The following is a 12,911-nucleotide window of genomic DNA, read 5'->3' on the forward strand; positions in this document are numbered from 1 at the left end:
CCTGTATAGATTTGAAACATCAAAATGCAAAACCACTGCCAGTGACTATCAACTAGGAGTTGACTCTCTTGAGGAAAATGCTCTTGTTAATTGACCTACTGCTTCCCCCCATAAATTGGAAAATAGCAGCAATGAAAACAGTGGAGACTAGAAAGGCCTTGATTCTCTGTGAGCTTGTCAGGGGGTCGGCAGCTCTACATGAAAACTACATGCTGTAGGTTGCTGTACAGTGCTGTACAGCCCCATGCTTCATCACTACCAATTAGAAGAACCAAATGACATAACAAGACGTCATCCTATCCACACCAACCTGACAGATGTGGCTATTTAGTTAAAGCTGTTGTTATGCCAGATGTTGGGCACAGAAGACCAAAGTTTGTTAATGTGACTATATGTAATGATAATTACAGAATCACAGAATCCTAGGGGTTGGAAGGGACCTCAAAAGATCATCTAGTCCAACCCCCCTGCCAGAGCAGGGTCACCTAGAGCACATCACACAGGAACGTGTCCAGGTGGGTTTTGAATGTCTCCAGAGAAGGAGACTCCACAACCTCCCTGGGCAGCCTGTTCCAGTGCTCTGTCATTCTCACAGTAAAGAAGCTTTTTCTGATGTTTATGTGGAACCTTCTATGCTCCAGTTTGCACCCACTGCCCCTTGTCCTATCCCTGGTCATCACTAAAAAATGCCTGGCTCCATCCTCCTGACACTCGCCCTTAATGTATTTGTAAACATTGATGAGGTCACTCCACAGTCTCCTCTTCTCCAAGCTAAAGAGACCCAGCTCCCTCAGCCTTTCCTCATAAGGGAGATGTTCCACTCCCTTAATCATCTTTGTGACTCTGTGCTGGACTCTTTCAAGCAGTTCCCTGTCCTTCTTGAACTGAGGAGCCCAGAACTGGACACAATACTCCAGATGCGGCCTCACCAAAGCAGAATAGAGGGGGAGGAGAACCTCCCTTGACCTACTAACCACACCCTTTCTAATACACCCCAGGATGCCACTGGCTTTCTTGGCTACAAGGGCACATTGCTGGCCCATGGTCATCCTCCTGGCCATCAGGACCCCCAGGTCCCTTTCTCCTACACTGCTCTCCAGCAGGTCAGCCCCCAGCCTGTACTGGTACATGGGGTTGTTCTTTCCCAGATGCAAGACTCTACACTTGCCCTTGTTGAATTTCATCAGGCTTCTCCCCGCCCAACTCTCCAGCCATATTTCACATGTTGTTCACTAGCTCCTTCCATTTTGATACTGAAATTAAACCTATAGTGAAAACAACCCATATTTTGAAACTTTTACATTAGTTGGAGTTAAATTTATTTTATTTCTATGTCAGGCTTATTACATTATTATGTTTATATTTAGTTTTTTAATTGCCTCCTTGTAATTGTGAGCACATACATCAGACCTCAGTGAGACACATTGTTTTCCCTGTCCTAACTGACATTCTGATGATTGATATGCTATCTTTTACTGGGGACCTATTTTTACTGTGAAATAGAAATATTGTGGGGAATTGGCTAAAGACAACAGCTTTATGCCTTAAATACTGACCAGTTTAACTCTTTTTATTTGCTTGAAAAAATGGCTCAGTAATTACCATATGTTATACACTATTACCAGTGGAGCTGTGGAGGTACCAAAGCCCCCGGAAGGAAGGGTGCAAATGTTTCTTCTCCCTGGACAGGAGTGGCAGCACTGTCCTGGTGCCAAACACCAGGCAAAGCTGCGGCCTGGGAGTTTCTCAGCCACGCAAAGGCAAAGCCTGCAAGCTCTAAATTGGCAGCTCATTGTCAAACTAACTTTTTCTAAATTTCATTCTTTGTTGCCCTCTCAACTTTAAGGTAAATCTGTCAACAAGGTTTTATTTTGGGAGGAGTGAAAAATGAAATTGATTTTGTTTCCTTTTTTGAGTGGTCTGTTTTCTGGAAATGTGGGTGCAGTAAGAACTGAGAATCTGAATCTGGCAAAACTGCTAAAATGAAAGCTTTTTCCTTCATTCTGGGAAATCAGCCTATAGTACCTGGGCAGGAAAAGCAGTGCTCACACCTCAGCTCTGTGTGTCAGTGAGTCTCTGACGTTCAGTAAAACCTCCTAAATGCACTACCCTCTCAGCAGTGAATATTTTTATAATATTTGCCTTCTGCAGAGAAGCTCTACAATTACAAACATTTTCCTCAAGACCTGAATGTACTGTCTCCCACCCTGCTCCTTTTCAAGGTGGAAAATTAGAGCTTTTATGCCATCCGCTTGGGAAATGAATCTTTCTGGGTTTTTTGCTGATGTGTTTTCATATTGCTTCAGAAACAGTACATCTTCTGCTAACAGTGTACATGACTCTGAAGCACCTGGCACCAGATTTTTTACACATACTTCTAACAGTATCCCATGGCAGGTAGCTAGAGGTCACACTTCAGTGCGGTACCATCCATCACTGACTGGTAGACTGGAACATTGGGTTTAATAGTAACATACTGATTTATCACTTCAGTGTTATTAAATCACTCTTTTCTCTCCTATGCATCAAATACCCCAGTTGTTATGTGCCAAGGCACAGTGACAAGCTAATTGTGAGCCCACCAACATCAAGACATTTCCCTCGCCTATAAATGCCAATGGATACAGACACTCGCATGTCTTGTTACCATGGCTGATAAATCACCAACCAAATCTTCTGAGAAAGCAGAGCAAGAGGATTGCCTCCTTTGTCCTCGCCTGCCTTGCACTGTACCTACTACACAAGCACTCATACTGGGACAACAGGAATCCAAGAGGCAAAGCTTTGCTCAGGCTTCAGGGAAGCTTTCAGGCTGCTGGGTAAGATGAATAAATATTGTCCCTTTCCCAGCTGCCATAGATTTCCCGTTTAATTAAGCACCTCAGCCATTCTTTAGTGGTGCTGGACAAGGGGGACGTTACCTGTTGGAGGCGACACTTCAGCTGAGTCATTTCCACCTCCCAGGCTGCCTTGTGCAGGGCGTACTGCTGCTGCAGCCCCTGGCGCTCGCGCTCCTCGTCCCGCAGCTCCGAGCGGAAGTCATCCAGCAAACCCTTCAGAGCGCTCCGGAGCTTCCGGTTTTCACTTGCCTGCCATGACAAAGCAAAAGAAATGCTGTCATTGGATGGCTTTAGCCTCCAGTTTCATTTCTAAGGGGAAAAAAATGCCTGCACAACCACTGCACGGAAGAGAAAGTGCCTTAGCTGTCTTTTGTATGGGATAACTAAGGATAGCAATGCGTCTGTCTACAGGATGCCCAGGTAAGTGGCTGAGTCACCGTTCCTGGAGGTATTCAAAAGACGTCTTTTAAACATTCATTATGGATCAGTAAAAGAAAAGATATCTCACTGGTTTTTGCAGTCATTGAATTAGAAAACAGAAATGTGTAACATGACTTATTTATCCAAAATTTAAATCAAATATCCCCAGTGAGCTTCTTGAAGAATAGAAGAGTAGCCATAGATTGTATCTGACAAGTTATTCTGAATAGGAAAGACATTTAAGAAAATTGTGCTTGATTAGCAAACACAGCATGAGCAGAAAAATGGGAAAGCTTACTCAAGAAATTCAGCATTTAATCACCTGGTTCTCATGAATGCATCAGCTTCCTTGGGAAGGCCTAACTCAGATTAGCTGTTGTCACAATCCGGTATTCGGATACGTGGCAATTTTTTACGATCTTGCCAGAACAACACAAAGATAACACAACATCGGGTACACAAAGAGGCGCCGGGGCTGGCGTGCGGTCTTACGAGAGATGGGGCAGAACCCCCTTGCTTTCCAACACTCCTCACCGCAGTGGGAGGCTGGGGCGGCTGGATTCTGCCTTCCCTCTCCTGGGATGAGCCGCACGGCAGCTGCACCCTTTGTTGTCCAGCAGGACCTGAGAAGAAGTTTAAAGGTGATCCCAAATGGTGAAATTAAGACACAAACAAGGTCAGATGTCACGCGCACAACAAACTTTTATTAGAGTAACACAGCAAAGTCCCTAGAACAGATAGGGCAGGGAGGAAAACAGAGACAGAAAAGAAAGGAGAAAGCAGGGATACGGAGGACAGCACGCGAGAGCATAGTTACCACCACGGTCCAGCGATGTCGCCGGTGGGGAAGTGATTCCTGGTGGGGAAGTGCTTCAAATGCATCCATAGTGTCCCAGATTTGTATACAGTTCTTGCCCACTGCACCCCCACTTTTGTCCCTGAACAAGGGAGAAAATCCTTCTTTCTTCTCCCTGCTCGTCAGAGATAGCAGGGGGCAGGTATGATGCCAGGGGCTATGTAGTCTTTGTTTGGCTAATTGATGAGATCAGCCATTACAAAAGAGGAGGCTGAGACAACTGGCACCACAGGATTAGTTTGTTGCAGTGGAGTTTCGGTCCTAGGAAGTGGCTTGAGACTGGCACTCTTCGTCTTGTCCTGCTAAGATGGTGGTTTTCATATCAAAGCCTGGTTATCACTGGGTATTGTGCTCCCAGTGCCAGCTGTAGAACTCCTTTGTCTCTGATCCCAGCATGTCCCACACTAAACTCCCCAGTTCTCAGGTACTCGTCGAAGGAAGGGAAGCAAAACGGTTGGGTGGGTTGCTGAGACATCTCTTTAGTCCATCAGCAAATGTCGTTCAACTCTCAGATGCCACAAGACAGCCAACGGATATCCTCAGTGCCAAAGTCCATCACTTATCTCTTGGATTGTTCGAGACAAGCACTATACATCCTGAATGCCACAGCTGTCTTGATTCTTGAATGACAGCCTAATAAATTTTAATTTTTATTTATTTTTCCAAGTAAAGGCTTCCTGCAATTCCTATTATCTGGTGTTTCATGAAGTACCTACATGTCACCTTCTTTGTAAGTCAAGTAAAGAGATGTATGCAAAAATCTAATTAAGTTTCATGTGCTTTTATTCAGCGACAATTCATATAAAATTTTATGCAGAAAACTAAGCTGATTTTATATGCTCATCAGATTTTTGGCATCACTGAACACACCTCACGCACTTCTGTAATTATTAATCACACATACCACGGGGCTTTTTTTTCTTTTAAAAAGAACCAAATGTGGTCTACTTTTTCCAAGCCATTTGGTTCATCAGCAAAAATATGCTAGATGCAGCGAAATGACTGCAGGTGCTCACTGAATGACCTATAATCTGTTTGGGCTAATGAAATGTGATGGTGTTTAACATGGGGTTTTATCAGAGATGCACTCGCAGAAGCAGAATTAATTCCATTAAGACGTAATGCCAATTAGCAGTTTTCTACTATCCAGCAGAAGTCTCCGTCATGCATATAAAATCACCTGCTTTTCAATATGTAATGACATTTAATGTTTCCACCATGAATTTTCATTCTGATACCAAATTAAGGCTAAATTCTCCAAACATCCCAAGCCCCTTGTGTAGTAAGCAGAATAAGAGCTCTTTTGAAGATTTGTCCTTCATGTCACAACAGGATCTGCTGGGTGTTGAGCACATCAAAATCTGACCTCACCTTCTTTAAAAACCCTGACCCCAAATGTCTATGAAGTGCTTTCATTCAAGAGCCATGTCCTGTGTTTTCTGGTACATTGCATAAATCTTTCTCCAGCCAAGTAGTCTAAAGGATCTCCAAGGGAAATGAGGCAAAAGAAAAATAAAATCAAATAACAGCAAAGAAATCCACATCCCTCATTTCCATGCATATATTTCATAGCTTTAGAGTCCTGTAAAATTAGGTTTGCAAAGAAAGAAGTGATGGACTAGTATAGAGAGGAGCCAGAAGAGCTTCACTGCAGGTTTGTAGCCTACTGGGATGAGGGCATGTCTTATTTCTAGAGGCATTACATCAATGTCACTGTTATGAGACAAACACCCCAGGTGCCCCCTGGGCTTGCTGGGATTTTAATTAACTTCCCAATATAAATCCAATTTTGGTTGTATCCTTCTAATTCCTGCAGAGGAGTCTTTTTTTTTTCCCCATACATTTGTATTTACAGTCTGAAGTTGGAGAGGTCTGTGAGATTATTTTTCTGTGTGACCAAACAGGAGTGTTTTTGGAGAACAGACAAAGCGTTCTGAGACAACGTGGTCTGAAATACAACATTTATATCTAGACATGGTTGAGATCTTTGCTGGTAAAATTGCCAAACAGCTTCTGCATAAGAGTAAGTCCCACGGACACACAATAAGGATTGTTATGGTCTTCCGCTTCCTCTAAGGAATGTTGTACAGGCAGAAGAAACAGATCACTGTTGCGATTCCCTGGACAGTCTCCCACGCAAGGAGCTGGCGCTTTAGTACTTTACCCATTACCAGAATTTAAAGCATGGAGGAATCTGACTGATTCCTTCTGATCTACAACAAGAGAATTACATGAAAAGTTCAAAGTCTTGTTGCATCCACAGCTCAGGATTTGTAGGCAAAGGGAACAACAGCTCACAACAAATAAAAACATAGCAAAGCCTCCATTAAATTTCGGGACTTTGGAGCCTGTACTAGGCAGAGTCAATCCCAGAGATGGGAGCCTCCAGCTCTAGAAAAGTTTGGAGCCAGGGCAGTTTTTGAAGCTTGGTTCTGTTTTTAATCACAATTCCTTTTTTCTCTGAGAATTTCACTCAAGAATTAAGCCACATCTTGGTATTACAAGCAGTTTAGTAGAACAGTCATTTAAAAATGCAAGGCCAGGAACCTGAACAGCAATGACAACTCATTGTTCTGTGTTTGCCTCTGTGTAATCACAGATCCAGGCAAAAGTGAAGCTTGATCTTGGAGCAAGTAATTTTATCATATTTAGGTCTTAATTACTGTTCCTTTGGGCTTTTCTCCTAGCTAAGCATTGAAAACAAATATTGTATGAGCAAAAAAAGATCTAATTGGGGATTTTCTTGACCCCCCTTGAGCAATAACAGGAGTGTATTGTTTTTTTAATGTTTTTTTTCCACTGGACCACAGATGTGTAAACTCCTTTCTTTTTACTCCCCTAACTTACACCATGCAACAAGTATCTCACCCTTTCTACTCAACCAAAAGAAATCAAATCTCTCCTTTGTTTTTGTTTTTGTTTTTTTTTCTCACAGGCTATTCTGCTTGATTTCATACTATAGACATAGAAATGCTGACTTACAGAAAGCCCTCCTCTACTGTGCCAGTAGCCCGACTTACCTGCTGCCCATGACCAGATTGGCTCTTGAACCTTACTAGTTCCTTGCCTGACCCCTTCTGCAGTGTGCCCCATCTACCAGCCAAGGGACTATGACATGAGGAGAAAGATTAACTGGCCCTTCTCAGAGCCCCCATCTACTCTGCCTCTCATCAACTAATGTGGTTTTTTTTCTCCCCTTTTCCCTCTGCTATGCCTTCATCCCTCTACACACTAGCCACATAAAAATCCCAGACAAGTGAGATGTTTACTTTCCACCAGGACGAGTACCTCAAATCCTCATACAAAAATTGAGCCTGCTCATTGAAATTAAGGCCACAGGGTTTATCTTTTTTTTTTTTTTTTTTTTTTTCAAAACAGTTCCACTTTCCAGGCAGGGTGAGAAAGTCAGCAGCAAAGAGTGCAGGCTGAAAATACAAGCCATTAAATATTAATGTTAAATGTTAAAAATAAATACAGGTTACTGTAAGCTTTTTATTTTTTCTGACCTAGTTATCTCAGCCACTCCTAGACTGTCACAAAATTTCCTTCCTAATGTGAAACAAGTGCTGATGTATTTAATCTGGGAGCTTGCCAGGCAGAAACAGCAATTTAGGGCTCTTCTGGAGAGGAGCAAACCTTGGAGACTTCCAGCTTCACCACTCACCCCAAATTTCTTATAAAAGCAGTGCTTAATTCCAGCTGAGAGCTTATGGAAACTGCAGAAGACCCCAAAACCCTGGGTGTTTTTCAGCACAGCCTGGCTAGTCAGTGGTGTACTGGGAGGGCAGGTCTGCTGATACTCTCAGAACTTTTAAAGCTGGGACAACACAGGTGAAATGGTTTCTTGCTCTAGTTTTTAGTTAATGTGTTTTGGGGTCATATATAAATTAAGTGGAGCTGATGTTTATGAGTGAAAGTCTGCAATGTGTGTAGAGCAAGGACCCGGGTCTGCAAGGTTGGTGGGCATGGCAAAGCTCCTGCATTCAGGAGGTTTGCAGAGCCAAGCCATCCACCACAGTGAGATGGACAATTCAGGGCAACTGATACTAAGGGATGTGAGGGGAGAGCTTGGCTCTGGCAGAGCCTTGAGCTTGCAGGAGATGTGTAGGCAGCTGCTCCTCTGTCATGGTCCTCCAGAAGACACTTCCGATGCACTGAATCTATGACAGTGTCAGAATTAACCTACACCAAGGCTTCCTACTTCTGTGTCAGATTATCATCATCATTCTTTCTTACCACTGACAAACATATGTCCTGTAGCACTGAAAAACTCTTTTACATGCATATGAGAGAACACATAACTTGTCACAAGATTCATTGGCATGAGCAAGCAAAACAAGTAATTGACCTTAACATGGGAAATATTTAGGAAACTCCCTCATTCTTCCTGTGTTTTCCTGGTTGGAAGGCAAGAAACCTATTTTACTTTCACAAGTCCATTTGGATATCATGCAATATTCAATATCAAGAGGGGTACTGAGACATGGTCTGTTCCTATGGGGTCATTTCTTTAAGCAAGATTAGCTGGAACTGCTGCATTAGCACATCATGCAACCTATACAAAAATTAATTATAAGCAATCCTACTTCCCATTTCTGTCAGCTTAATTGACATTAATACCTAAGAAATTATTATTTCAAACAGGACATAATTTATTTGAATGTTCATGGTAATTTTAAGATATATGGAAACGACAGAGCTTGTACTAAGATAGCATACTTCTTTATATTTATTTTACTTGTTTTAGATTAAATCAGTCTACAGATGGAATGCAGTTAAATGACATGCTCAGGAACATAATTTCTGAGGCCTTTTTCTGTCTCTGGGAGAGAAGAGCTTGTGGAGAGGATGACAGTGACATGTCTGGGTGACTGGCAAGGTAAGTCCTTGAAATTAGCAATGTCTGACCTCCCACAGGGTCAGTAACAATAGAAACTTTTCAAATACCAAAGTGATAAAATGAATACTATTTGGTAGCACACTTCACAGAAAACAATAGCTGGAGAAAGGAGTTGTCAGCTAGCACTATGAAAAAGGAAAGGAAAAGAGTATATAAACTTAAAGGAGAATATGAAGTAGAATGAAGACCACAGATCTCTGCTTTTTTTTTTTATTCAAACAGAAATTCCAGCTGAAGTTACATCTTGAGAGGTAGGTTGCAAGACAGCCTGTGCATCTCCCAGCACCAGCCTAACCTTATTATAGGACAGAGACTTGCTGTTGCCTGACATGTATCTATGGATAATAAATAAAGAGGTTGTGCATAGTCGTGACAGTCTGGGGAATTAAAGGCAAAGACCTGAAATGCAAAGATACACACTATCCCCAGATCCTGCCATGAGTCCAGCAAAATAATGTGGTCATAGAGAGTATATATTTGTCTGAGAGCAGTAATTGTGGAGTGGGCTCCCACATCAATGACCTGATTAGAGATGGGGCATAAGGCATAAAGCTTTAAGAACTTTTTCACTGAATTTGTGCTTTACACAGAAATCTTGCTCCATTCTACTTAGGATTGTAAATAATTCCTGTAACAGGATGCTCTCATCTGAACTATTTCCATTTAAAAAATATAAGGAGATACTCCTGAAGAACTGTTGAAAGCCTTAAATCTGTCCCCTTTGAATGTTTGCTATTATTATTGTTAGGACTGCTGGTATATTAAATACACAAAGGAAAAAGCTAGGATATATAGCAGTGCTCTGATGCACAAAGGCAGGGCACAGGAGATGTCAGGGAAAAATCAGCATGTTTTGCTTTTAGGCATTTAAAAACAAGCCCAGGGACAGGAGGGAGCTTTTGCATTTTTTTCCCATCATCTCTAAGGGAAGCATTCAATATATGCTAGTTTGTTAAATTCTTTAAAGGAAACAACATCATCTCTTCTTGCTAAAAGCTTGATGGTAGACAAAATAGATGTGCTCAGGCAAGAGTAGCATGTAAATTCTGCAAAGCATCACATACTGATAGATGTTTCTGGGCAAACAGCCACAAGAGGAAATAGGATTTTTCACTGATAGTATCTGCCAACGGAAGAGGAATCACGTGGCTCCTGATTAAATATAAATATAATGGATGAAATCCACTGTAATTGCTGTGTAGCTAGAAGTATTTTTACATGTATGATTCCAGATGATTTAACACAGCGGCAGAAGAAAATTAACTTCCTTGGGAAACCCACAGTTTCTGTTCCCAGTGCATGACATACAAATGGTATAGTACCTGCTTCTGCTGCTGCAGTAATTCTGCAGTCTGCAGCTGTGGTCCATGGTCAGTGCTCTCTGTGGTGGGACGCTGGGAGAAATCTGTCAGTGCAAACACAACATCCTCTTCCTCCTCCTCTTGCTCTGCATCTCGCTCCTTCTGCTCAGACTGAATGCCAAAGTCTGGGAGGGCCTCAGGGTGCTCGATCTAAAATGAAACAGATGGGACACATCAACACTCTTTTGCCATTTACCTCAGGGGGTGCAGACATGTATTGGAGGGCTAAGGGAAGGCTCTTTCCCTGCATCTCTGTGGTGGGATATATGGACTTCTAATCTGTAGGCTACAGGAAACAATCTTTTGGATGATATATTACACATTGCATATGTGAACACTACACTATGTGGGCCTGCAAAACAGGAGACCAACGTGGCTGAGAAGATGAGTGTACAACTGTCAACCAGCATAATGGATATAATCCATCACGCATTAATGAAAAACTATACAAGACACTGGCACATCGTCTGCAGAAGATGTGGAAATCAAGAAGTATCCAAATCTAGCACTTTATTCCTCTCTAAGGCAGTATCAAAACACGTGACTCCAATAATGACCGGAGGTGGATTAATTGTAAATTAATTGGTCAAAAATTCCAAACAGTGAAAAAATGAAAGCTATTTTGTTATTAGAAGATGAGCTAGTTTACACTGAAGCAAATTAGTACTGCTGAAGTAAAGTAAAAGCAAATTATTTCCACATTATTTCTTGTTTCTGACTTGTATTACCACGCAGATGAAGGTCAAGATCTTCATCCACCCTTAATCTAAGAATACAAAACATTAGAGTGTTCAATTTAAGCACAGTCTTACCAGACCAGAAAGGTTACTTTTCATGCCAAATGCAGCAAACACTGAAAAACATCAGGCAATAACAAGACAAATACTTAGCTGCCTTAGCAAATGGTTTCAGAATTGCATGAACCTGCAAAATAAATCTATTATTTTCAAGAATTTTTGATAAAATGTCAGAATGGTCAAACACATTTTCCCACTTTATTTTTCTTGAGGTAAGATTTCCAAAGTTAATGGCAATTTTGGATGTGCAACTCAACACAACTTAGCTGCACCTCTCTTCACCATGCACATCAGCTGGCAATCACACCCCTGCTGAGATCCATCAGCCTGGGGATGCCACGTTGCTAGGTACTTCTGAAACTCCTGATCTTAATTTAGTTGCTTCTTGGAAAATCACCATGATGACTACTGGTGTGTGATAGACGTGTGTAGGGAGAAGAGGAACAAACAAGAATGATTCACTGTAAGTTCCCACAAGAAGCTGTATAATTCTCCTGCCAAGACGAAAGCAGAGCTTCCCTCCATCTGAAGGCTTTGTTAGGAACACGCTGTGCACATGTTGAGAGAAACGACAGCTCTCAGCCCATCTAAATAGATTTGACTCCATCAGCTTGCTATAACGTATTTTTCTTTCAAAAAATTGTTCAGGAGTCATGTATTTGAGACTTAATTAAGTTTTCATTTATGATGAGCTAAATTTTCAGGACCAGATACCTGTACTAGTTAAGGGTTTAGATTTAAAGATGGGTGATCTGTAACATACACAGAATATAATTTAGCACAAGCCAGCTTAAAAAAAGGCTTTCTGTTTAATTTGAATTCCCTTTAAATCTACATGTAATGATGAAGTTGCTGATGCCACACCATAGATACACTCTACACTTAAAGAAGGGACACCCCAATAAACCCACTGCTTGCAGTTTCATTGGGTTAATGAGGTGGGACAGTTACCTCTAACATGTCGTCCCCTTCTTCCTCCATTCGCTTGCCTTGCCGCCAATGTTTCAGCAGCCACTTCAGTTTGACGTACAGGAGAAAGGTGTCCTGCTTGAAATGCCTGAGTTCTTGCTGCATGAGGTTTTTCTCCTGGCTCCAGGTCTTCTCTTCCAGTTTGTTTTGCAAAGCCAAGCTCTGCACTTCCAAGTCTTTCCTCCGTAGGGTCTGCATGTGCTCCTCCTCCAGCTTTAATGGAACAACAAACACCACGTCAATGGGGTGATGTCCAGGGTTTGTATTTTGTTGGGGAAGACAAACTGAAATCTCTAATTTTCATCAGTAGTGAGTAGTTATTGAGTTCGGGAGGTTGGAACCTGATGATCTTTAAGATCCCTTCCAACCCTAGCCATTCTGTGATTCTATGATTCTATGAAATTAGAGGACAGCAGCCAATAAGCTTAGAGAACCATATCCAAGTAACCTGCTGTGCAAGTGGACAGTTTGTTTACTTTAAAGATGCGTGAGACCATTGTTGCTCCATAAACTTCATATACCACTCATGTTTTCCTCCCTCTCTTGGTTGTATTGGTGCAGTATGTTCCCAGCACAGCCACCACCTCACACTGCTGCACATATCACACCTACTAAATGCATTTGCAGTTATTCCTACAAGGTGGGACCACAGCTGCCCTTCAGACAACCTGAAATGCTATCCTTGCCTTTTTCCTCCCTGGTCACAGACTCATCCTTTCCACTGTAGCTTTGTCTCACTCTCCTTCTGGAAGAGCAACATTCAGTATC

At 42.0% G+C, this 12,911-nt stretch overlaps 1 protein-coding gene across 11 annotated transcripts in view; it reads right to left on the minus strand.

The window, feature by feature from the left end:
* The window catches only part of MTCL1 (microtubule crosslinking factor 1), a 110,579-nt gene that overhangs the window by 21,373 nt on the left and 76,295 nt on the right, over window positions 1–12,911 (minus strand). For 9 of the 11 annotated variants that reach the window (XM_051609606.1, XM_051609611.1, XM_051609610.1 and 6 more), the window contains 4 exons: window positions 12,126–12,356; window positions 11,269–11,301; window positions 10,339–10,527; window positions 2,922–3,089 (listed from right to left, as the gene is read on the minus strand). In XM_051609606.1, coding sequence (XP_051465566.1) covers window positions 2,922–3,089; window positions 10,339–10,527; window positions 11,269–11,301; window positions 12,126–12,356 — 621 coding nt within the window. The remainder of the gene's footprint in view (window positions 1–2,921; window positions 3,090–10,338; window positions 10,528–11,268; window positions 11,302–12,125; window positions 12,357–12,911) is intronic. The other 2 variants (XM_051609608.1, XM_051609607.1) reach the window with 1 other exon arrangement.

This window comes from Apus apus, chromosome 2 (genome assembly GCF_020740795.1).
Source record: "Apus apus isolate bApuApu2 chromosome 2, bApuApu2.pri.cur, whole genome shotgun sequence".
NCBI lineage: Eukaryota > Metazoa > Chordata > Aves > Apodiformes > Apodidae > Apus > Apus apus.